The sequence below is a fragment of the Cynoglossus semilaevis genome, chromosome 20, assembly GCF_000523025.1.
Source record: "Cynoglossus semilaevis isolate Cse_v1.0 chromosome 20, Cse_v1.0, whole genome shotgun sequence".
Lineage (NCBI taxonomy): Eukaryota > Metazoa > Chordata > Actinopteri > Pleuronectiformes > Cynoglossidae > Cynoglossus > Cynoglossus semilaevis.
Genome location: NC_024326.1, coordinates 3996471 through 4022652, shown reverse-complemented (window position 1 = coordinate 4022652; position 26182 = coordinate 3996471). Strand labels below are relative to the sequence as shown.

General features: G+C 42.0%; 2 protein-coding genes across 2 annotated transcripts in view; one reads left to right on the top strand and one right to left on the bottom strand.

Moving 5' to 3' along the window:
* clcn2a (chloride channel, voltage-sensitive 2a) overlaps positions 1–26182 on the top strand; it is a 37498-nt gene that overhangs the window by 7015 nt on the left and 4301 nt on the right. Inside the window, exons 2-21 of the mRNA XM_025052345.1 lie at positions 11866–12034; positions 15636–15767; positions 16119–16247; positions 16614–16747; positions 17071–17151; positions 17667–17690; positions 18048–18126; positions 19216–19341; positions 19875–19959; positions 20206–20307; positions 20451–20553; positions 21556–21711; positions 21805–21874; positions 22476–22586; positions 23191–23404; positions 23494–23627; positions 23794–24035; positions 24372–24483; positions 24613–24659; positions 25494–25562. Of these exons, the coding sequence (XP_024908113.1) occupies positions 11866–12034; positions 15636–15767; positions 16119–16247; positions 16614–16747; positions 17071–17151; positions 17667–17690; positions 18048–18126; positions 19216–19341; positions 19875–19959; positions 20206–20307; positions 20451–20553; positions 21556–21711; positions 21805–21874; positions 22476–22586; positions 23191–23404; positions 23494–23627; positions 23794–24035; positions 24372–24483; positions 24613–24659; positions 25494–25562 (2319 nt within the window). The remainder of the gene's footprint in view (positions 1–11865; positions 12035–15635; positions 15768–16118; positions 16248–16613; positions 16748–17070; positions 17152–17666; positions 17691–18047; positions 18127–19215; positions 19342–19874; positions 19960–20205; positions 20308–20450; positions 20554–21555; positions 21712–21804; positions 21875–22475; positions 22587–23190; positions 23405–23493; positions 23628–23793; positions 24036–24371; positions 24484–24612; positions 24660–25493; positions 25563–26182) is intronic.
* On the bottom strand, positions 9091–11376 carry LOC103396071 (zona pellucida sperm-binding protein 4-like). The gene is made up of 8 exons (XM_008334024.3): positions 11031–11376; positions 10755–10942; positions 10561–10658; positions 10313–10470; positions 10044–10236; positions 9810–9957; positions 9625–9700; positions 9091–9280 (listed from the first exon to the last, which is right to left on the bottom strand). The coding sequence occupies exons 1-8, from the start codon at positions 11320–11322 to the stop codon at positions 9156–9158; spliced, it is 1278 nt and encodes a 425-aa protein (XP_008332246.1). The 5' UTR covers positions 11323–11376; the 3' UTR covers positions 9091–9155.

The following is a 26182-nucleotide window of genomic DNA, read 5'->3' as shown; positions in this document are numbered from 1 at the left end:
GTGGTCAGTCAGTGGATTCAGATTGACTCTCCAGCTTGATTTGTGCTTCTTGAAACCAGACTCTCGGCGTGTCTTTTGGTCCGTCCTGATCCTTCTTCTTCTGGTCTAGTCAGACGGATGCTGCTGTCTGTTGTGCAAAATGTCTTTTGTGCCCATTTGTTGCTGGAGTGCTCTGCTGCTCCTATGGGTGTGTGGAGATCGATGACATGCCGTGTCTCAGTGCAAAGATCAATAGTAATGTAAAATGGCAGTCTCAAGTCTCTGGCCGCTCTGGCTGTGCTCAGATCAATGGCTTTTTCATTCCACCGATGAGTATAGGTTCATTATCTGAACGATGCGCAAGTGCAAATGTGTTTTTATTCATGTGCAAGCAATTAGCAGTCCCACTGTAGGACACCTCTCTGCAGGTGAAAACATGAATTACACCAGAAAAACTAAACATTTAAATATATTGAAATGTTTCGTTTCCCTGCTAAACCAGGAGGGGGCGTGTCCACAGACATCATGTGGGACTTTTAACAGCTGTATTTAAAAAAAGAGAGAACTTTCAGAGAAAAATATCCAACTAGGCTTCCCTAGCACACAACAGATATGTCATTCATGATGTGTGTGATTCAAACATTTAATTATTTGTAAATTATTCCTAGGGTAGCCGTGGATAAATAATCATTGTAAGTAATCCTAATTAAGCCTGATTAATCATAATTAGTTATGATTAATCAACATTTTTAAGAACAGAAAGTTGAATATCAGCAGGTAGATGTATGTGTTTTACACCTATTATTATCAGGAACTAAAATAAAAAAAGGGACCTACTAATGTGGAAAAATATTAAGAAAAAATTCAAAAAAGTATAACTTAAAATATTGCATCACAGAATTCATGGATTTTAATAATAAAAATATGCATTAATATAAATAAAAGGTAAGTTTGACATAGGGCTAGAATAGCTAAAAGACAATTCAACTTTACCATACAAATACATTAAATAGCTCCATCTAAATTGGACTGTGATAAGGTTCAACAGAACACGGTTTGAATTCTGTGGATCGTGATCTGGTTAAGAAGAATCCTAAAAGTTAACCCTAAATCAGCCTACGACCCACTGGCTGCTTTGTGGTCTATTTAAAGACACTGCATTCAGTGTTGACACAAAGATCTACAAAGATCTACGTTGTTCGTTATGCTTTCGGTGCCGTGATTTTGTTTGCTGAGATTTGGCCGTGTAAAGCAACGCGGGCTGGAGCAGATGGCGTGAAGTTTATAAAGTCAAAGTATGTAGAGATGATAATCTGATAATGTCTTCATAAGGAGAACACCTCATGGTGTTGTTCTGGGAACAAAAAGACACTGAATGTGTCTTTTTCTGGGGAAAACAAATGTTCTGCTCAACGGTTACAATTGAAGTTCTGCTATCGAACACACCATTAAGTTATCAAAGGCATCATTGTTAATGAGCTAAGAAGTAAAGATTTGATTTAATTACTTTGCAAATGGTTATGATCAGATTTGTCCCTGTGGTAAATCATCCCCAAAGAAAAAGAAAAAGTGATTTAATGTTTGAACGAACCCCTGATTATATGATGTCCAATCAAGCTGCATTCTTCAGCTGCTTCTTATTAGCAGTGTACTTGTAATTGCAGCATAACCTCACGGAAACAGTGAAGAGTTCAACAGTAATAATAACAAGATCTATTTATAACACTGAGATGATTTTTTTCTGTTGAACTGAGGTCTCTGTGCTTCATTAGAAGCTGCTCATCTCTTGGTCAAGAGAAAATGGAGACCAGCAGTTATACAGCAACCACGGGCTGATGCAGGGGTCTCGGGCTCCTCCAGTTGATGTCAGTTGCAGTGCATGCTGGGACGGTAGGCAGAGGCGGGTTGCCTTCCTAGCTTTTTCCAGAAGGGAAGGATGCAGCAAGGTAAATTGGCGAGTCGTTGCGTCAGAGACTGAAAAGGAGAAAGTAACGGAGACAGACGGTGCAGCGATGACTTGGTGTCAAAGTTCTGCCGCCCTCAATCTCCAACATCTTTCCTGAGCAGTGGGAGGTTGCTATGTGTCATAGGGTTTGCGTACGTGAGTTTTCTCTTCTCAGAAGCGTGGGCAAGTTTCCTCCATGGGTCTTGCCTCTGCATTTAGAAGACTGGTTCATCTCGTTTTTATACTTTTCATAAGGTCAAGGGGAAAGCGGTGTCGGGATTTTCTACCTCCCCCAGTGTGTGGGTGTGTGGGAGGTGTGCGTAGATCTCTACCCACGCTCGCACTTTACCTGCCTACGCATTTGTCAAGTGATTCTCCATCAGGGTCTCTGTTAGCGACAACATGTTGAGACCAAAGATTTCGGGATTTGTGCTGCAGCATGTGATGTCACCTGAGCAGGAGAAAAAGCTTCCATCCAACATCTCCCCCCTCACCCCACCTCCCACCCTCACTGCTGGCCACTGCAGCACCGCAGAAATGATGCACACTACACATGCTGCTGCACCTTCTGGATGCACTGTATCAGTACATGCATCTGTGTGTTCTTTCGCAGCCTTCTGTTGCACCGTCGACCGTCGACCGATGAGATCCAACTGCTTTTCGTCCTCCAAATCAATTTCCATATGTCGGCAGTCGATAAATATTTAAATCTGCACTACTGCAATATTTTTTTAATGTCAAAGGACGCACATGCACACTGCAGCGCCTGAACACATGCTGGTGTATTCCACCAATGAGATTAATGCTGGTGTTGTGCAAAGCGTGAGTCAAAAAAGTCCAGCTGGGATTCCTTGAAAGACGTGTTGCCTTTGTTGCTCACATATGCCGGAAAATTACAGATTCAAAAATGGCCGACGGATAACTTTAAGTTATTGTTAAACAATTGTACTGTTAGACTGACTGGATGATAAGACTTCAAAGAACAAGGCTGTAGGAGGGCATTTTCAATTATCAACTCTCTTTTCATCCCACCAAAAACAACACTCACAGCCCAGCAATATTTCAGGTGTTCTCAGCAACGGCATGTGGAAAAGGCAGCTCTACACAGTACTGTTTAAGGTGTACTGGCAACTACGTTCAGCAAACCCAATTAAGAGGTGTATATACATTTCCATATGTCCACCAAAGTAGAAATAAAATCACTGATTGAAACCAGTTTTCACCAGTTACAGTTACTCAGTGAGTCAAATATGGCAGTGAGAGTTCCAAGAACTCAACCTCTTTGTACTGATTGGCGTGAAGTGTCACAGACCAGTTGGGCTGGGAAATGCTGGCGTGCTGTTTCCACCATTGTGTTGAAGGATTTTTACATCTTGAAATTCACGTGTTCTGACTCTGGAAAAATCATCGCCTCATTATAAGGAGAGGTTTTATATAAATATAACTGTAGCTCAGCATCTTTAACTCCCACGTCACTGTTGTCGGCTGCTACCCAAAATGCCCCCACTCCATTTACACACGCACACACACACAGACATATTTATATATATATATATATATATATATAAAGTGCTCCCCCTATAGTGGTGGCCGGTCCACTCCTCCATAGTCAATCTCCCCTGCTGTGACTGGTTTGATTCCATTTCAGCTTCTGTCACCTCCACCCCATCAAAGAGATCAGTGCTGAGGCAGCAGACAAACAAAAAAAGAAAAAATCTATCCCAATTTATTTGACTCCCGAAATAGACTGCGCTCATTGAACTGTGCAGAGTGTGTTCACTGGCGACATTTAAAAAAGTGATAAACCCACACGGTCCATCATCAGAACCCTTCAGGAGAAGTAATGCCTCATAACTCACGGCCATGAGTATTTTTAGGAAACTAAGAGCGTGAGAGTTTTTGCAAAATTACCAGTGCAGCACGAGTGATATTGTTCTCCCTCAGGTGAGTGGATGTAGAAAAACCAAACACTTGAACACGCAAGGAGATCAAGCGGCTCTGAGATTTTAACAAATCTCTGCTGTCAGTGCAAGCAACAAAATGACACATTTCCAGGAAATTACACATTGTGATAGCATCCTGTTAACATTTGAGATTAGTCTCAGAACAGTCCCTTCTGCTGGCTACTTGGAAAACAGTTATCATCAAAATGGAAAATGGGAATAAAAAATGTTTAAAGCAGTGTGAGCCAAAGTGTGAAAAGAAACAACATATGAAGATTTTACAGAGCCAGACACTTTGATTACAGCAATAATTCTAAAACATCACACTGATTACTAATTCACCTAAACAAACCATTTACACTTACATTCAAACCTAGGATTAATTCAGAGTGAATCACTCACCTAATGTATGACTCTGGCCTGTGAGAGCAATCTACCACAGAGGTAAAAAAATACCTGCAAAAAAAAAAAAAAAAAAACATCAGTTACCGTTGGGAATCTTTTTGTCCTACAGCAAGATCACTGTGGGTACAAAGTTATTATGAGGATTATAATTTAGCATACAGTCTGCAGTAAATTCATGCAACAAATATAAATATATAATATAATCATTTTTCCCTTTTTATTTGCATAATGCATCCACCTGATACACCTTAAATAATTAGATATAAATGACGATATTTGATAATATGACTTAATTCTACAAACATGTAAAATGAAATATCCAAATAAAACACCAACACAACTTTACTACTATCCCATTTGAATTTCAGGGGTCATGACCCCAAGATTCAAAATACTGCATTAGGGGATAACGCATTGGATGTGACAACACACGTAAGAAAGAGTCATGTGATTGACAGCCAGGGGTGTTCAAGGAGCGTTATTGCAGACACTATCTTTTTTTAAAAAACCCTGGTCATCAGACAGCAAAACGGTACTCAGTTGGTACTCAGTTGGTACTCAGTTGGTACTCAGTTGGTACTCAGTTGGTACTCAGAGGTACGATTGGTGGAACGTCTTTGCAGCAGAGTGGCTCTGTTCATTGTTCATATACAGTCAGTATTCACTGTCGAATCCTTTACTGTTGAAATGTGCTCTCTCCAGCGCTCATCAGTGTCCCTGACAGAAGTGTCGGCCTGTAATCATTGTCTTGGTTGGTCGTTTGCTTCGTGTGTGTGTGTGTGTGAGAGAGAGAATTTGAGCGCGCATGCGTGTGTTTTTTGTGACTCAGAGATAAATATATAAAAGCAACAACAAAAAAATGTGTCAACCTCGTCACCTTCTGCTTTTATTCTATGCTCAGCGATGGATGAAAACTTCATCAGACCTGGTGTTTTTTCTCCTCCTCTCAGTCTCATCAGTAACACACTCCAGGCATGACCACAGCACCAGAGCAGTCAAATCTGTGTGTAGGAGTTAAAGGTTCATCAATCATTCTGTCTGAAGTATTTCATATGAATATGAAAAATATACATGATTATTTACTAATATTACAGAGGTTGATGCTTAAGGGGAAGTAGTTCATCTGAAGGGAAGGATTGCCTCCTCACAAGCGTAATGATCTTTGAGTGCTTGTGTGATCTGCTAATGAACACCTAACTTTTTTTAACACATTTGTTGTCCATGGTCTGACTTGTCCCAGAGTCGTGGGGGGTCCTGTGCAGAAACAAGTTGGACGTGAAGCTCTGTCTTCTTGTGAGAAAGTCAGTGGGTGGCAGTTAGACAGGCTGAACGTCACCTTCTGACTGGTGTATGTGACCTAATTCAACGCTTCACTTTCTGTATGGAGTTTATGAGTGTTGATATTAACCATAATTAGGAGTGTGAATATGGATGGTAGTTTGTCTCTGTGCGGTGTGTGGCCCAGTGATTGACCTGTCCAGGATGTTCCACACCTTTGCCCTGTAATTGCTAAGATTGACCCCCGGTCCCATTGTGACCCTTCAAAGAAGTAGCAGGAAATGAATGAATGAAGCTAACCTTTGTTTGCTGGAGTTCCCAGACTTGTGTTCTTAAGTCGTCCTGAATATTTTAAATGCACAGCAAGTGATTTAGCGGAATGACTCCAGTGATTCAATTTTTGGCATTTTTAAAAAAAATACTTGCTACCATCTCTTATATGTCATGACATTTGGTCAGATGCAGCCCACATTGTCTGACCTGTGTCAAGCATGTGGGCTGCATATTCTTAATTGGATAATAGCCGTTATTGTGCTCCATGCACTGACCTTTAACCTTTCCATCTCATTAGAATGCTTCCTTGGCCATTCTTTCTATTTTTCCCACCACGAGTGTTTTATTCTGTGTTCTGTTATTTTTATTGTCCATCGTCCTGTTATCCAGCGAGACCGTCATCAATAATGTATTTTTATACCTTCATACTAGAACACAAATAAAAACTGTGGTACATTTTAACGTCTCACAGTAAGCACACTTTGTTTTTGCTGATTTGACTTCATTTTGAGTTTGAAAACCAAACATTCTAAACCAGTGGATTTGAAGGGCTGAACTGGTTTTAAAGTGTGGGAGGGAAACAGACTAAAGTAGATACAGGAGTTGGTCATGTGGGAGTTAAACCAGTTATAGATAATGTCTAATTTAACCCACAGGGTTCCACCTGCTGCTCTGGCGGGGGACCGTGCTCCAGATGGACTGTGATTGTTTTCACACAGGCCCAATAAAGAAACACTAACAGGACCCTTTTATAATTCTAGTGGGAGTTTGCCTGGCGCTGCCTGTCGGTTTGGGTGTGTATTTTCTTCATGTGTGGGTACATCATATTCTGTTTCAGCAAATGAAATGTTACAGGAGTTAATAGTTTCTTTTACTGGTGTTGAATTAAACCCAGACCAGAAAAACCTTCCAGCGGTATTTCACTGGCCCAGGACTTCAGACTCTGATAGATTTGGGTCAATAAATTTAGAAGATACCAGAATAAAAGTGATCGCTCTGTATGAATCTAGATCAGCGGTTTTAGAGGGGTCATCTTTGATAATATTTAAGGACCTGAGAGTCAACGCATCTGTGACATGACAGGAGGAGACAAAGATGATGTGATCTGATGAGACTTTAACTAAGTTGCATGAGAACTGCAACGTGTTCAACTACATCATATCATTCTGTAATTTTTTTTTTTTTTTGCTGTATTTTAACATTTTATATTGAATTTTATTTGAATACAGGCCATCTAGTTTGAACAGATTTCCACAAAAGATATCAGATAGACGTCTTTTGTCTGGATGTTATGTAGTGAGCTGAAGAACAACAACAAAAACTGTGGTTTGTGTCGTGTGGTTTGGATGAAAATACACAGTCCATTAGGTTTTTGTCAAGGTAATTCCACACGTCATGTTAACAACACTCAGCCATTCAAAACTGTAAAGACAGACTCACCCACAGCCAGTCAGGGATGGGAGGAGAGACATGTTCAACCCGGTGGGCTGTGGACACAGGAGGACAAATAGATTTCAGGACTGACACACAAAAAAATATATATGTATATATACAAGAAATAAGCTTTAATACTGTGAAAGCATTTTTTTTTTTTTACTTTAGTACTCAAGCGATTTGGAAGTTCGACTTGTCTGTTATTAAAAACAAAGATAAAAACAATAAAACTGTCTTCTCACATCCATCATCATCTTACTGTATGGCTTAATACTTCATAGGAACACTGCAGGGAATCTCTGTTAAAGTGGCTAACTCGTGTACACTTCATCAGTCCATCTCTTGGCCACAGAAAATCATAGACACATTTAAAATCAGAGTACCTGGAGAGACCCCCCCCCAACCCCCCACCCCCATCACAGACAATAACAGACTGCCAAAGTGTTTTAATTGTTGTGGGTTTGTATGTTGAATTTTTACAAATTTCTGCTGCACCAGAGACTAAATAATCAAATTATAAACCTGGAGAAAAAACTGCATAAATGGAAGGCAGTTGCACCGACAACTTCCCCCACTATGCAGCTGCACTCCTATGAAAGAACAGTCCAGCAGTTCTGGGGCTCTTATTGATTTTTCTCGGACTCATTTCATAAACCATGTTTACTAAACGGTCCTCTCGGCTCTATCACGTTGCCCTGGCAGGAATTTAACCAGTGGCAAAACAGTGTGTATTTCCAGCCCTGACATGTTTACAAATGTCTACACTGTCACTGCTGATAGTGTCACCGCGTGCCTACGGGTTGATTCCTCAGAGATTCCTCCTCTGTGTGGCTGACAGAGAAAAGGCAGCTCCGCCGTCTGAGAGATTACGGCAGCGACTGCTCCCCAGCAGGTAAAAGTGGAGTAGATGAGAATCTCGACAACAGGGACGGTCTTTTTGAACTTGTCAGTCAGACCCCAAATCCATACAGCTGCTCTGCTCTCCCCCTCTGCACCTCCTGTTCATGTGAGCAGAAAGAGGGAGTCTGGCTGCATCGTGACGCTCATGTCAATGAAGACGAGGGGGTGGTTGTGTTTGGACAAAAAGCAAGGTGATGCATAGAGCAAAGGAGAAAAGACTCAGTTGTACTAAACACAGGGAAACCAGGAGGGAGTTTTTAGAAGGTGAAGGCAGAGAAGTCTGGAGGAATCGTGAAGTTCATCCTGATGAGATGAAGCTCTGCTGCCAATCCTGTTCCTCTCTTTAGGGACAGAATGATATACAATTTCACACTCACACTGCTTCTTTTGTAATCAAAGGCAGTTTGACCCTGTGGCTGTTATACCTGCAGTGCCCCTAGAGGTCATGTCCTCAAACTCACTGCTCCCTGCATATACACACACACTAATCACCATGGATGGATGTGAAAATATTAGTTTTTCTGACTAACTACTTCAACACAACTTGACTGTCATTTTTAGCTTTCTGGACATTCTTAATCTCCCTAAATCAGCTCATTTTGTACATTATCTCTGCTGCGAGGTTACATTCCTTTGGCAGACAGTGGGTACAAGTTAGTTTTTCTTGAGCCGATTCTGTTCCTTCCCCCCCCCCAAAAAAAAATAAATAAAATTTAACCCCAACTTTCAGTCCAATAATTTCTATCAATCTTAATCAAGCAATTATCATTTTTCTTGTAGGAACTTAGAGTTTAAGTGTTGCCTCCAACTACTAAACACCTGTATTGACCAACTTAATGTTAAATTTCTATAGGGAGAAAAACATATTTTAAATGGTGCATTTAGCTTTACGATGCATATGACCCTAAAAGCACTTCAGGCACAAGTCAGCTGTAGGCTGGATTTTTTAAACAAGCTTTATTTAAAAGTCTTGGCCACCACTGACCACCAGTGGACCGTCATCTTTTTGACTTGGCGTGAGCAGATTTATTTCTTTGCTCTGTCAGGATGACTCCTCCACTTGAGACAACGACTAACCTCTGGTCAGAAGAGGCGTTTCTCATTGCTCTCACGTCTCTCTTGCCTGCAAGGGGACATTTTTAAAAAAAAAAAAAAAAAAAAAATTTAATTTTTTTTTAAATTTTTTTAAAAACCCCGGGGAAAAAAAAAAAAAAAAAAAAAAAAAAAGCAGCAATTCTGGAGAAACATCTAAATGTTCCGTTTCTGATGTTACGTTATGTTTTTCTTTGCTTCATGATGGCCTAACACATCTGACACTTATCTGTTATGAAACCGTTTTAACCACAGCAATTTAATCAAGAGGCTCTAATGCATGCTGTGATAAGTCAAGAGCTTTGACTGCTGATTGAGACAAAAAAAAAAAAAAAAAAAAAAAAAATTCCAGTTATTATGCATGAAGCTACTTACGTTGTCTGTGACACGGCTGTTCACATGAGTTCGTGCTGCTGGAATAACACACTGCTGTAGCACAATGGATGAACACCTGGAAAAATATATACACGAGTTAGCACCAAGCTTCAGTCATTCACCCCCGCTGACTAGTGAGTATGGCTCTCCCCAATCCCATGTTTAAAGCTACAAAGCCACTGTACCGTTTGCATTTGGGGTTCCAAGCTGTTATCATCCACAAACGTGAACATCTTGAAGATGAAACGTTTGTGATGTGATGGGAAAAAGAGCCCAGAGGACACAGTCACAGGCACAACAGTTGTCATGTAATGGTCATCGTGGTAGGGACACCTGTGGACAAGAAAGGCCAAACAATGTCAGACTTTGTCGCTAATCCGTTTTTAGCCGTCATTCGCACTGTTTCAAGTTCCATATACCCGTCAACCAGAAGATCCCACTGGGGCAAGCTGCCAGGGTTTGATGTGGCCGTGGCCCAGCAGTGCTCCAAGTTCAAAACCAGGTTTGGATCAGACCTTTCAGTGATGCGCACCTCCACATACACAGGCTCCCGCAGCACTTTGGTGATGGGATAATCTACTGGAGTGTAGAAGGAATCATACGCTGCCTCCTCTGAAGGCAGAAGATTTGACGTCAGTTCTTTGACCACATCAGGCCGTGACATCACTGAAGCTTGTGCACCACTTACCTTGCACACATCCCTTTGAGTAACACTGCCCGTTACCGAGCCTTAGCTCCACCCTGAGGGGCCCTGCAGCAGCGACCGGCACAGGTGGAGGAAGATCATTCACCTCCATGACGAGAGCCTCCACAGCCGTGTCGAAGTATTTACACTGGAACAGCAGCCTGTTTCAGAGACAGAGCAGGGATTTGACACTGCAACAACAGTTCAGTGGTTTGGGACAAAGCCAGAAGTGATTTTAATCATGGACTCACTCAAAATGGCTGTCCCTGGTGATGGAGCCTCTGGGGCCAACACCCACTTCATACGAGGAAGACATGTGGTTCTCATAGACCACATACCCCTCTTCCTCCTGCAGTTTGGGAAAGGTTGAGATTTTAGATTTGGATTTTAAAACCTTACCTCCAAGTACTACATCGTACAAATTTTGGAGACTTCGTCAGTTTACCTTGATCGTTGTCCCACATGCAGTCATAGGGAACTGGAAGATGGCAAAGGCTGAGGTGACCCCAACTGGGCCGCAGGAGGGGTCATTAGGGTCCAGCAGACTGATTGACTCCACATCCACAGGTGGTGAAGTCGCATCTCGAGCAACAACCACCACAAACTGTCCATCCCTGGTGCACTGGACAGTCACTGAGGGAAAGAACAACAGTTGATCAACACTTTAGTCTAGAACTCACAAGGTTAAAAAAAAACAAAGAACAAACAGACATCACTTCACCTGCTTTGCCGTAGTAGCACTGCTGCCCACTGAAACAGCAGTTTATACTGTCACACTGCTCCGCTGAGATATCTGGAGCTCCACATTGAATCTTCTCCTTCTCCTCCATCTGGCATTTATCAATGGGAATGTGTGGAATAGTAACCCTCTGCTGCTGCTGCTGCTGCTGAGGCAGCACAGTAGGAAGAGGAGGTGGACGTTTGTGCACAAGCAGTGGCTGATAATAGTCAGGCGTAACCTCCGAAACCAGAACAGCAACAACAACCAGCAGCAGCACACCAACCAGATCCATAATGGTGCTCACCAGACCTTCAACAAGAGGAGCTGAGCTGTTGGAACAGACGCCGTCTTTATACCAGGGAGGTTCTCTGCAGACTGCTGCCTCATGTCATTAGGAGTCAATTGTGTGACAGCCCTGCAGAGTTAATCAGCTGACAGGTGGAACCTCAAGTCTCTGAAGCTGATTGGCTGTTTGACCTGAGAGTAATAGAGTAGAATAAAATAGAATAATGTTTATTTGAAAGACAAGATAACACAATAAAAAGGAAAACGTAATAGATAAAAAAATAAATAAAAATAAAACATCATAAAGATAACATTACTTTGATTGTGTAAGTGAATTTACTTAAGCCAGTTGTTCTCAAAGTGGGGGGCAACAAATATTAAAAATAAAAATATAAATTGGAATTTTCCTTTAGTTGAGTCACAGTGAGGAAATTGCATGGATTTGGAATTTTGTTTATTTTTTAAGAAGTTTGGGAACCACAGATTTAAATTGATTATGTCACAGTGTATTTTATAAAAGTGAAAATTGATGTTTTTTTTCTGAATCCAGATGTATGGGCGGTACACCCAGGAACTAGGTGTGTATGCCAAGGAGGAAGCGGCTCGTCTGCGTGACGGAGGAGTCCGGGACGGCGCAGGCCTGCGGAGGAACACCAGTGTTCGTAGTCGCACTGCAGATCTGCTGGAGTATCAGAAGGATCCTTGTGCAAAGTGTCAGTGTAAGTGATGATCACGAGTCAAGTCTCAAAGCCTCATTATTTTGTTCTTTCAGGGTGAAGACAGAGTCCAAGTCGTGTCCTGAAGGTCAGGTTACAGCCTCGCCTAACACACGCATAAACAACTGTGATATGTGTGTGTTGCCCTGCAGCAGCCTTGTGCAGCACTTCTGCTGGTCAGCGGTAAAGTAAAGTAAAGTAAAAAAAAGGGAATGACTTTACTTTGAAGGAGAGCAGAGGAGGAGACAAACATGATTGAATGTGACTGATGGAAGAAATGGCCTTCAGTCCAAAGTACTGTCTGACTTTTAAAGACGACTCTCTCTGTTGACGAGCAGTTCTCTGATCAGACATGTCAGCGTGCTCCATGTCCAGTCATATACTGTATATATATGTGTGTATATACGTATATATGTATACATGTAACAGACTTCTTAAAAATGCCTTTGGGGCCAATTATTGTAGAATTTTTTTATGTAATTGTCAATGTTGCTGTTTTAATTGATGCAATACTAGTCTTTGGGAATGTTTTGAAGGGCCATAAAATAAATTCACTAATATTCTGCTTAATAGTAATAATAATAATATATTTTAACACTATTTCTCTGTATTTTAGACAATGGTTCAGTGATACCAGTCAAGCATAGACATTATTAACTACTGAGGAAACCTACTGTTGTCGTCCACTAGTGTCTTCACGGAGACGCTCTGTCTCTGTCTCTGCCTCTTTGTCCTTGTAAGCAGTGATCTGATTAAATCTCCGCTGCAGCTCAGGTGAAAGCTACACTACATCAGGGCAGCCTCGCACACTGGCTTTAATGGCAGCCATTAAAAACAATCAGCCTCACATCAGGAGCAGGCCGGAGTGTTGTGTGAGGGTGTGTGCGTGAGCTGTCTGCATGCTCGTAGATCAAGGGGCGTTTGTATTTGTAGACTTGTCTTCAAATGTCCTCTCGGTGCTTTTTGTGTCCTGTTAGCTAATGTCTAAAGACCACAAACAACCTGTGGCACTGGTGGCGGTGTAAAAAGATGCATGAGTGAGTTTTTCTGCTCTCATGTATCAGTGTGTGGGAAGCACATCTCCGTGGGTGAAGGACTGCAAGCCACAGCCACGGTTCGGTTCAGTTACTGAAGCTGGTGCTTTCAAAAAGGCAGCCTACACATGCAGCTACAGGCCGGGCTGCCGGTCGTGACAGGAATAGAAAAAAAATCTTTGTCTGTCTCACTTGAGTTCACTTTGAGTGACAGGACTTAGATCTCTCCCTCTCACCATGATTCCTAAGATTGTGAGGCTACACTGAGCTAACACTGCCATTTGATCGGGCGTCTGAATACCAATCAGCCGACAAAGGGTTGAATGCAGAGCATTTAAATCAAAATATAATAACACAAGAAAAAAACACTTAATAGATAAAAGATAATAGATTTAAATCAAAATATAATAACACAAGAAATTAACACTTAAAAAATAGATAAAAAAAATAGATTAGTGTAGGTAGACGATGAGATTTTGAAAATTCAGCTCAATCTAAAATACTTTGTATTGAGAAAAAATACTAACATCAGAAAATATGTTTCTGAATAAATTCTTTTTATTTACCAGTTTTGTGAAATAAATCTCCATTGATTGGAATTAATGCAAAAACACAGGTTTGAAACACGTACCTCGACCTGCTGTTACTTGTCTTTTATCCAAATAGCCCCTCGGTTCAACTGGAGAGCGTGGTTCACTCACACACACTCCTCCGATACAAACAGACATGATTGACACTTCTCCACAGGACGGTCTGAGTCATCATGACATAAATGTTGTCCTCCTCACAGATCTTTGGCGTTTTGCAGCTTAGAGTAAAACAGAAAAACATGAAAATGTTTTTTGTGCATGAGAAAACGTCACAGTTGCTATGATGACTAAATATAGAATCAGACAAATCCCTGTTTAAAAAAAACTGCTTGTTTAGATTCTTCACTATTAACTATTGACTGAAATTCAAGCTCACTTATACTGAAGTGTAAATACAATCTACTGTAAACAATGGCTGATCGGAGCTTATATGATTATTAATTCAACGCAGGACTTTGTTTGGCTTCCAGATGTCTACTGCACTTTTTTATGAACAGTTAAAAGCTCTTTTTTAACTTCTAAAAATAAACTCATGAAAATGAATGAGTTGAGACTGAATTCCCTGCTGGTCCCAGAGGCTGCGGTGGAAAAGAGTTGATTTGTCCATCTGTGTTCTGACAGATGCCACTTTAAACTGAAGCTAAAGTTTGTAAGACTCCAGATTATAACTGCCTTGATGTAAGACTGAGCCAAGATGCACACACAACACGTGGCAGGTGCCAGACTGAGTGTGTGCGTGTACGTGTGAGAGAGAGAGGAATGGATAAAAATAGCTTGGCTCTGGGGGGGATTATATTTGTATTTGGCACACATATTTCTATATATTTTTACACTGGGCCATGGGTTTCTTGTTTGTGCATGGTATTTGAAGGTAACTTCCATCAAGCAGGTGGCGCTATGTGGCAATATACACACGTTTTCATTACTTACATGGGAGAATACACATTTTCTTGGGCTGAGTTTGATTCATCTCTTACCTTCTCTGCTTTGATTCAATGGCTAAATGCACAATTGTTTAGTTTTGTGATAATTCACAGGAGTCAAACTCAGGCCCGAGGGCCAAATCTGGCCCACAATGTAATTATATTTGGCCCGCGAGATCATATCAAATGTGTACTGGAGTTGGCCCATCAGTGTAAAGCATCTATATGCTGACAGGATCTGTAGTATTAGCGATGCATGTGCTATATTATAGTTTGTCGAGACAGTTTTTAATTTTGGCCCACTGTGAAATTGAGTTTGACACCCCTGTGGTAATTGCTCATAGTGCAGATAGAATGCAACACGCCCAGCTCTCCCCTCACCCCCCACTCTCTCTCTCTGTCCCATCACTCAGTTGACACTTGAAATCCATGACCAGTGCTGTTGATTTCCCTGCAGGACGGTCGAGGTCTCCGGTCCTCCATCGAAGCATTTTTGTGAAATATGGATCAAATGTGTCAGTGGCACATTTTTCAGTCTCTCGGGGGAGACACACGTCTATAACTGTTCTTATTATTGAAGAGAATTGCAGGCTTGGCCGAGGTCCACAGACAGGCGAGATGGAAATGAGTCCAGTGCTGCTGGTTTTAGCTGACCCAGCTCAGACTCATGGACTGTGACAGTACAGTGATAATAACTCTGACCCAGATTGGTAATGTCTTTGAAATTGATTGTTAACATTTAATTCCGTTGATTTAATATTAACATTCATTTAACAAAAATACGCCAGTGTAATAATAAACAAATAAATGATAAATAAAAAGAGCTTCTTAAGTCGCTCTGTGTGTCTTATATCAATACTTTAGCCTGAAATCAGTGTTAATCTCTAATCAATTTCCACTGACAAAAATGAGTTAAATTTGACCTTACAAGGTTCAAAGCGCCACTTTATATCATTTCCGTGTCTTTTGAGTCTCACCACATTTATCTTGCTCACAGTTCGAAAATCAATTCCACATTTATTTTCTTTTTCTTCTTCTTCTCTTTTTGCAACGTCAGCATGTGCGTCTCGCTGCCAAAAGTTCCTGATCTCGCGGGTGGGAGAGGACTGGATCTTCCTCATTCTGCTCGGACTCCTGATGGCTCTGGTCAGCTGGGTCATGGACTACGCCATCGCCTTCTGCCAAGAAGGTAGGAGAGAGACGACGAGCCAGAAAACAACAACAGAGCGAGTTAATAAAAGAGAAAAATCATCAGGTTGTGATTGCTACTGTAAAAAAAAAAAAATATATATATATAATATATATTCAGAGGCATATGTAAGAAGCAGGGCTTTTGTTATAAACCAGACACTATTTCCTTTATTATGAACATGAAAAATGATATATTAACTATATACTTTAAAACATATATATATATTATATAAGAGAAATGTTTTTATGTGTTTTTTTCTTTGGTTGTTGTTTTTGAATTGGTTCAGTAGAACTGTGATGGAGTTATGTGTGTGTGTTTGTGTGTGTGTGTGTGTGTGTGTGTGTGCAGCACAGAAGTGGATGTACAGTGGGCTGGACAGTAACATGCTCCTGCAGTATATTGCCTGGGTCAGCTACCCTGTGGTGCTCATCACCTTCTCAGCAGGATTTACACAGATACTGTCTCCTCAGGCTGTGGGTAAGACACACACGTACACACACACACGTGGATGTGTAAAATTCCTCATTTACTAATCATTCCAACCTGGGCTTAAACCTCTGTGTTTGTGTAACAAAAATCTCCCCATTAATTAGTGCACGGTGAGGCCTGCGTGCACCTGTGCTGCTCGTCTCCTCTGGGTCACGTCGGCAGTGAAATCTATAAAATACAGCTGCGACGAGCTCTGCATACAGACATCTGCATGAATATCAATAGGCCTTGCCCTCTCACCATCCCCGCGCTCTTCACTCATTCCTACTCTTCCTCTTTGATCCTGTCGTTTTCCTCACTTTTTCTCTGCACTCCGTCATCCCACCTGACATCTCTTTCTTGTCTTTCTTTCAGGTTCAGGTATTCCCGAAATGAAGACGATACTACGAGGGGTCGTCCTGAAGGAGTATCTGACTTTCAAGACTTTTGTGGCCAAAGTCATCGGCCTGACCTGCGCTCTCGGCAGCGGGATGCCCCTCGGGAAGGAGGTTCGTGGTTTATGTCTTGTCCCCCACGGTGTTACAAATTGCATAAGATGGATAGCCTTACATTTTCAGAAATTTCCTGTGGGCTGTTAAAACTCTACCAGCATCATTTAAGTCAGGGCTGCAGAAATAAAAAGAGGGGGATTTACTGCTCCCATTCCCCAACTGGGTGCATAATAAAGTTATTTGAAGTGAGACCGAGCAAGGTATAATCATTGTACACGGTCTGAATAATGACTACTGCACTGCTTTACTCAGTGCTTAACGATCTTCTGGTCATATTTTGTCTGCTAACGTGGCTCTGCCTCTCCTGTCCTCTCTCCCAGGGCCCCTTTGTTCATGTTGCCAGTCTGTGCGCAGCTCTCCTGAGTAAATTCATGGCTGCAGTTTTCGGAGGGATTTACATGGTGAGGATCGAAACTGCAATGAAACCTTTAAAGACAGTTTCCAGTTGCCCCAAACATACAACTGAATACTACATTAAGGCTACTCGGAGTACTCTGTACTGTGACACCAACTTGACTGTTCTCTGAGACATAGAGTACCTTAGCTGGACTGGTCTGACTGAAGTCAAAGTTAAATGTTGACCTCCACTCACCTGAGACATCACTGGTCTTCTGAACGTCTTCTCTGGACAAATCTCCACGGCTCCTTCCTCCCAGTCATCACCTCCTGCACGGGCAGAGGAAGAGAGACTTCAGTGTTATGAAGAAGAAAACACGACAGCTCAGATAGAACGACTCAATATAATAGTTCAGTGTTATTTCAGTCAGCGGTTGTGTTTTGTTTGCTGATGCTCGGTTTGTATAATGAGCTGGATTTATTCCAGGAAGTGGACACAAAAGGTAACTCGCTCACTCTCCCTGGTGGAACTCATACATATTTCTCTCTCTGTTTGTGTCTTTCATTCTAACTGATGAAGGAAGAGCCCTTTGAGGGGAACAAGGTAAGAACGCTGCAGTCAGACACATTCTTTATTGCCAATTCCGTCACCATTAATAATCCATGCCGTCCATCTCAGATAGACTGACGCCGTTTCATTTGTCTGTGCTGTGTTTGATTGTGTCCAGTGAAGCGACGCTGCCGCGCATCTGATCCGTGCTTCAATACACAGACGTCTCATTCCATGATTTCAACATTCGATCTGTGTTTTCTATTATGCCCCCCCCCCTCACATCCCACCATTCATATGTGTGATCATGCTGAAGGTGAAACATTCAGAGTCAAATTACAACTGTTGTATCTGCAAGCTTTTCTTCTCATGATAAATCCATCTGTGTGTGTGTGTGTGTGTATTTGACAGAACGAGCTGAGGAACACTGAGATGCTGTCTGCCGCCTGTGCCGTCGGTGTGGGCTGCTGCTTTGCTGCACCCATCGGGGGTAAGATAACTGTAGCTGTTCGACAAACTGACAATAAACTTTGTTAACACTTCTTGTATTTGTACACATTTGCAATGTAGTAAAAAAAAAAACAGCCATAGTCGTCTGTCCTAGTCACAGGCCACAAGAATTGATTTAATTTATTTTTTAAAGTGCCACACTAATTTATTTAGGATTGGAACTGTCCAAAGTCCAAAACCCATGGGATGTAAGTCTTTTTATGTCTTTTTTATCTCAATCAGGGTTGAAGACGTTAGCATTGGGAAATATCCTTGAAATTTGAATCATTTATTATGGGTTGCTGTCAGGTTGTCTTCATTTTATGTTCCTCTGGAGCCAATTCCACCAGACGTTGCTGAAACGTGCACAGATGTTCCAACAGCTGATTTTATTAAACATTTCAACGCAGGCATTCAGGTGGCGCTCTGCCATTGAGTGCCTATAATAAAGACGACTGCTGGCTCAGATGACATTTTACATCAATGTAATTATTTGCACTGGGCAAAGTGGACCACTAGGGTGATAACTCAAGGACTAATAAATTGGTATTCACACCAGAAATAAGTGGCCTGAGAGCTCTTTAAAACGGACCAGACGTAGATTTTTCCTTAATGGCAAAAGTCATATTTGATGAAGTCATTACCAAGATTTATTGCTCTCACAGTGTGAAACACGTGGTGTTTAAGGGAATCTGACGAGTTAGCATTTTTCACACCTGAACTGATCGGATGAAACTCTGCAAGTGAAGAGGTCGCGCCCTTATTTTTAGTACGAGTCGTCGCAAAAACCTGATGTCACTCAGGACAGAAGTGACTGCTGTAACATTTGCATAAACTCATTAAAACGATGTCAGAGCAAATGTGAGCAGCAATCAAGCTGGCAGTCCTGTGGAATATTATGAGTGTGTGGCCTTTTTGGAAGGGCAACGTCGTAACAACAGGGAGTTGTATTACATCTGCGCAAACAACACTGTGAAAAGGAAAAATTCATAGCAGTAAGACAGGGATTTGTGTTATTCCATCATGCTGTGCAGACTAATTGATTAAGTGTGTGTGTGTGTGTGTGTGTGTGTGTGTGTGTTTGGTGCAGGGGTGCTGTTCAGTATTGAAGTTACGTCCACGTTTTTCGCTGTAAGAGATTACTGGAGGGGCTTCTTCGCTGCAACCTTCAGTGCTTTTATTTTCAGAGTGCTGGCAGTGTGGAACCAGGAGGAAGGTAAAACACACGACATCTTCCAGTCTCACTCACACACATGCAGAGTGATAAAAAAGGCCGGGACAAACGTACAGTAGAAAGACAACCTCAGGGGTCATAACTAGAAAATAAAAAACGTCTGTTTTTACTGCGCATCTACTGAGACCTTTGTCATCAGCTCCACTTGTCCAGTAAAAGCCCAAACTTTCTGATGAAAGGTTTTCACATGTGAATCTTTTAGTGTTTCTCACAGTTTGTTTATATTAATCACACACAACATATAGGACACAATATTTCCACATTGCACATATTTATGTCATATTTATTCACTATAGGAATTAATGATCCTTAATGGATAATCCATGTGTTTTGTTTGGTTATTTGTGTTAGTGTAATGATGTTTCATTTCAGTTATTTTATTGGTTATGTCTTTATAACCTCTAAAAATACTGTTGTTTTTTTAAAGTTTTGTGACCTCACTCTGTTTCTAATCTATTCTATAATATATTCATCTTACGTGCCGGTGACAGTGACACAGCGTTATCTCTCCTCAGAAACCATCACCGCTCTCTTCAAGACCCGTTTCCGTCTAGACTTCCCGTTTGACCTTCAGGAGCTGCCGGCGTTCGCCATTCTCGGGTGAGTCGGTTTGTCTGCTGTGGAATGACACAACATTTTAACAGATCACACAACAGTTTTCCTCCGTAAATGTCCTCAAGTAAGAATATGAATAAACTTGTAGTAATGAGTTTATGGCAAAGTGGGAAGCACTTTGACCAATCAAAGCTGAAGAACTAATTTAGTCATGAGTTGAATGGGGACTTCTGATCTGCCCCAGGAGCGTGTTCACTGAACAGGGCCCCCCGTGTCTCTGTCTGTCTGCAGGATCGCCTGTGGGTTTGGTGGCGCTCTGTTTGTCTACCTGAACCGTCACATTGTGGAGTGCATGAGGAAACAGAAGACCATAAACAAGTTCTTACTGCGGAAGTGAGTATTTGATCCGTCTTTTTCAGGTCGGTGCACCAACCTCTCTGTCTCTTCTTTCTGCACAGATCAGATCAGAATATCATCAGAATATAATCAAATGTGCACGTGCAGACTGACAAACACACTCATTAATGACCCTACAGTCCGTCTCTTCCTGTCAGGCGTCTGGTGTATCCTGCTCTCGTCACTCTGCTCGTCTCCACGCTCACGTTCCCTCCAGGATTTGGCCAGTTTATGGCTGGACAGGTGAGAAAACACTTTAAAACTTCTACGGTGGAATAAAAGTGGTCAGTAAGAAAAAAAAATATCCTCAAAAACAACATCTACCTCTTTCCTCTGTGTGATTTAGTTTAGCCAACAAAATGCCTTGGTTTCAGTATTAAATGGTAGCCAGCAGGAAGAGATGTGAGGGGACGAGGCAAACCTGTCCACTGTCTCCCTCCCCCTTCCCTCACAGCATGTGTGTGATACTCAGCAGAACACTCAGCATCAAACACGGGGACGGTCCTCCTCCCCCACATGGCCCGACATTTAAATGGGTGATACAAAACAGATTGCTGCAAATGATAGCCTTATTTATTTATTTTTTAAAGGTCTGTACTTTGAACTATCACTAGAGGTAACGGTGGTGTTGTTCTGTAAAGAGTTTGTTGTGTATGTATTGGCTGTAATGTCTGACTGAGGAGACTGTACAGCCATGTATGTCTCTATACAGCAGTTCTTTTCAAATAGTGGGGCGGGGCCCCCTGGGGTGCCAGGAGGGGCGTGAGGGGCTTCCAATGGAATATGGCACATTGGAAGTGTACCACTACTGTGATGCTTGAATCAAAGGTGGCGGTAACTCACACAGTGGTTTGTACAGATTAAACTATACATGTTATCAGGTTTTCAGTTGTATTTCAATTCCCGGGGGTGTGGGTGGGGGGGGGGGATGAAGACAATTCTGCCCCCAAGGGGGGGCATGACAGAGAAAATAACTGAGAACATAACTGGTAACATATTAAAGTTAGTATGTTACCCTGCAATGAACCAGTGAACTGTCCATGGTCCTGACCTGTAACAGCAGGGATTGGTTCTAGTTTCCCTTGTGTCTCAGAAAATAATTAAAATCCCTTTTGACAGTGCACTACCTGGACCATCTCCTGACCTTCATCAATGTACTGTTGACCTTGTCTGACCACCCACTCTAAATGTTGACCCTGTAAACCAGATGTTCATGTCACTGATCCCTTGTTTTCTGCACATAAGCTGACCCAGCACGAGTCGCTGGTCGCTCTGTTCGACAACCGTACGTGGTGCCGTCAGGGTGTCGCCGAGGAGTTTGACTACATAAGCCATCACCATGGCTGGAAACACCCCCAGGTCAACATCTTCATCACTCTAATCCTCTTCATCATCATGAAGGTAGGCCTTTAGCAGCAGTCTGAACTCTGAACATGGGCGGGGTTTTTTTTCTTAAAAAACATTATCAAATAAATATTTGTCTTCATGTTTCAGTTCTGGATGTCAGCTGTGGCCACAACTCTTCCAGTTCCATGTGGTGCTTTCATGCCTGTTTTCCTTATTGGTAAGTACAGCCCCCTTCCTCCTCTTTTTTGGGGGGGTTTGGGGACATTTTGAAACAGTTAGAGGTCAGCCAAAATGTTCTAAATAAGACTTAATTTAATAATTTAATGCTGTTGTGTTGTTTTATGGATAAACTTCAGGATCAACATGTTTGTTATTTTCCTTGTTCATAATGAATTACAGACTACTGAAAGACTAACAGACTGTCTGCCTTACCTCATCTAACTCTTTCATTTTCATCTAGTCTGACATGACACGTTTGGAGTAGGTGGAATTTCTTGGCAGGCCTGACAGTACATGAATGTGTCCTTCCATGTCAGTAAATGACTCAGTCTACTTTACCACCAATAATATATGACGTCTATTAGAATTATTATTACAGCGGGAGCAGTGACTGTTACAGACCGGCCTGGTGCAGAGGGCAGGAATAGGAGTAGCCTGTGTCCTCGATGACTACCCAGCCATGTTAAATCGGAGCTTTGCATAATCTGAATATCTATTTTACAAAGCATGTATTTTTCAAAGTCAGTTTTCGGTACTTTTAGGGGCGGTTGGCTTCAGGACTTTTGTATTTTTCTGACAAATCTTTGTGTGATGGACAGGGGCAGCATTTGGCAGACTTGTTGGAGAGATCATGGCCTCCATGTTTCCTGATGGCATTCACGCTGACGGCACCGTGTATCCCATAGTCCCTGGTGGTTATGCTGTAGTTGGTGAGCTGCTCTGAACACACACACACACACACACACACACACTGCTTTTTAATTCACTCATGCTCCAAATCTGCCTTCAATTAGTTTTAACCCACTGCGCCTCATGGTTGTTGTCTGTGTTCGTATAAAAACCGAAGTCGCAATCTAAGAGATTTCGAAAAACAAATGTTGGCAAAAATATTTTAAGCCTTTGTGCATATTTAAGGCCTCTGAAATGTTCCAAATCGGATTTTTTTTTTTTTATAAATTGCAATTCATTGTACATTCATTGTGCATCCACTAGTCCTACAGTGCACTCGATAAAACAGGTCAAGGACATCGCTTGGAATGAACTAAATCTAGGCATGAAACATTAAAAATAAAAGACAACGGTAAAAGAAAATGAAGAAAGAGAATACTCAGTGGTCTATGTTGGGACAAAGAATTTTAAGAAAAACATCTATAATAATCACATTTTAATTAAATTTGACTAAATGTTAATAATTAACTAAATAATGAAATAGGCCATGTTTCGTAAAAATGTAAGCAGTAACTTCAGAGTCAGAGCTGTTGAAAAACTCACCAAACCTCTGGTTTCTCAATGACCTTTCCTCCTGCTCCTCAGGGGCTGCAGCTCTGTCTGGAGCGGTCACCCACACTGTATCCACGTCAGTCATTGTTTTTGAGCTGACCGGTCAGATCTCCCATATTCTGCCTGTGATGATCGCGGTCATTCTGGCCAACGCCGTGGCCCAGTCGCTCCAACCATCACTGTACGACTCCATCATCCGCATCAAGAAGCTTCCCTATCTGCCGGAGCTGGGAATGGGGCATCATGAGTGAGTCGGTTTGTCCAACCACGACGATGTGTTTGTCTCTTCTTTCTTCATAATTTTTGGTCACTTGATCTCTATCGCCCACGTCTCAGGAAGTACAATATCCGTGTGGAGGACATAATGGTGCGAGACTTGCGCTACATCACTCTTAACTCCTCGTATCGTGATCTGCAGGAGGTGCTGCTGACGAGTCAGCTCAAAACGCTGGCGCTGGTGGAATCCAGAGGTGAGTTAATGCAATAGAAGGACATTCACTTTTTATTACATGAACTTATTCACAGATGTAAAAACTAAAGTAAATGTTAATATATTATTAATGTAAATATATTCTTGTAAATGTGTTTCTGTTCTGTTTTTCACAGCTGTTACCTTTGTTTTCTCCCCCACTGTAGAATCCATGATTCTGCTGGGCTCCATAGAGCGACTGCAGCTCCAGTCTCTGCTTTCTCTTCAGCTGGGACGCCAGAGGAGGCTGGAGTACCTCTGCCAGCTGGCCCAGGACAACGGCACCAATGACCACCTGTCCAGCCTGACCACCGACAGCACACCCAGCTCGCCCTGTGCCCACACCGCACATGCAAACACCTCCACCAGCGCTCGCCAAGTGGTCCGCTTCCTGGTGAGCACCCAACAGGTGTGAGGCGTCCGGGGGCGCCAGGGCTGGGTGGGGCTGGGGCAGGGGGCAGAGTCTGGCATGGGTTTGGCCATAGCAGTATGATAATAATAATAGACAGCATGTGCGCAGCATGGAGCAGTAGGTAAAGGCACGGATTGAATTTATTAGCAGCTTGTGTGGTAAGTGTTTGAGAAAAATGAAAAAAAACAAATGTCTTATTTGCACTGTTCCATAAACACGTGTCTTCTGTTTCTCTGTTGTCTGTGCCATTACCTGTTGTCTTGTTTATGTGCATGTGCTCGCATGTGTGTGTGTTTCTGTGTGTCTTCCTCTGTTAATATTGTTTCCATACAGATCTCCACAGAGGAGTCGTCCACCTTCAGTCCAGTGGCTTCAAATGTGCAGCTCCCTCTGAAATCAGCCTTGAAGACTGTGTCTGCCATCAGTGACACCGAGACACCAAACAGTAAGTACTGACACTGACACATGAATACTCATGGATTTAACATATATTTCTATATGTGTGTGTTCATATATCTAAAGTTACAATTCTAGCCGAATTCCACAAAAAACTGACTCCTGCTTTCTTTCTGAGGTTCTCAGACTCTTTCCTGTGCCGACCAAGACAGAGAGCTGCTGGAGGTGAGCACCTTAGTCCGGACAGAATATAAATATCAGAACATGAGAGAACCTGCATATGTTTATTATGAAAATGTGAGGTTTATTAAAGGTATGCATGCTATCTATAAGTCCATATACAGGCAGCCTCCCGCTGTTACAGCTGACAGTCAGAGTCCACCCACAGGCAGCAGTGACATCTCCTGCTGTGGCTCGACAGTAGATTTATAGCGTTGAATGTTTTCTGAGAGTCATTATTCCCATCACTGCAGCACAGCGACAGAAACCCACTGGACAAGGGTTTGAAACGTCAATCATTTTAGCATTTTGGTTCAAAACAATTCAGCAAATGCCCAAGTTTTTAAGCTTTATGCAACAAAAAAGGACACATTGGGGCCACACAGTGGCAGAGTGGTGTGTGTGTGTGTATGATATCTCATACTCAAGTTTCACACAAATTCAAAAACAGGACAGATTAATGCTTTAATTACGTTAATTCATTTGTGACGATTAATCTGATTAAAATCTGGTCCCATTTCAAGACATAACACCTTAAGGCACAAAACTAAAATGTATGAGTTTCAACGCCTTTAAATCCATCATCCAGTGTTGCTACGCCTCTGGGTTTGTCGTGCTGTCACTGTCATCTGAGCTACAGTAATTATCAGCTTTCACCAACACCGTGCTCACGTCACACACGCTTCTCCCAGTTGAAGCCCAGACTGAGGTGCAGTGTTACAGCTGCAGCAGAAAAAATGGTGTAAAAAAAGATGTTTTCACTGATGTTGTCTTCATGCTGTGTTGTGTTGTGTTATGTTCCGTTGTGTTGCATTGACACCTCCTCTCCTCATCTGGAAGAGTCCGGCTGGGCCGGCTCCTCCTGATCAAAGAGCGACCAGGCCCAAAAGAGTGAGGATCTCCATGGCGGTAAGACAGTCCGCCGCCTAGAAACTGTTGCTTGGTAACCGTTGCCTTGCAACACTCAAAGTGTGAGTGCTGGACCAAACTGTTTGTGGTGCAACGAGGGATTGGGAGTTTGGGTGGCTTTGAAGAGATAAAGTGTGTCGATATGAGAAAGAGAAAGTCTGGTTGTTTTGCCGTCCAACCAATTGTTTGATCAGCTTTCACTTGACACTGTTGTTAAAGTCTGGTCTGCACATTGTTGTTGTTGTTTTTTTACCAAACACCGGGACATTTTGTGACATTAGACACAACTCTTCCACCTCTTGGTCTAAGTTAGAGTCCAATGAAAACTGGGCATAAACACAATTGTACCAACGTCCAAACAAACTAAATACTGTACAGGGAAAAAAAAGACGTCTTTTTGTCCTGACACTCCTAACCAGGAACAAGTCTAAACTAATTAACATTTCCTATTGCTTCAAAGTCCAAGCCGCATAAAGCTAAAATAAAATCACTGTGTAATCAGTGTAATTTATGATCTCCAACCATGACACTTAGTTTACCATCTTTAACTAATCTTAAACTTAATTTACATAACTTAATCTTAACCTTCATTTACTTCATTCCACCTTATAATTTGAACC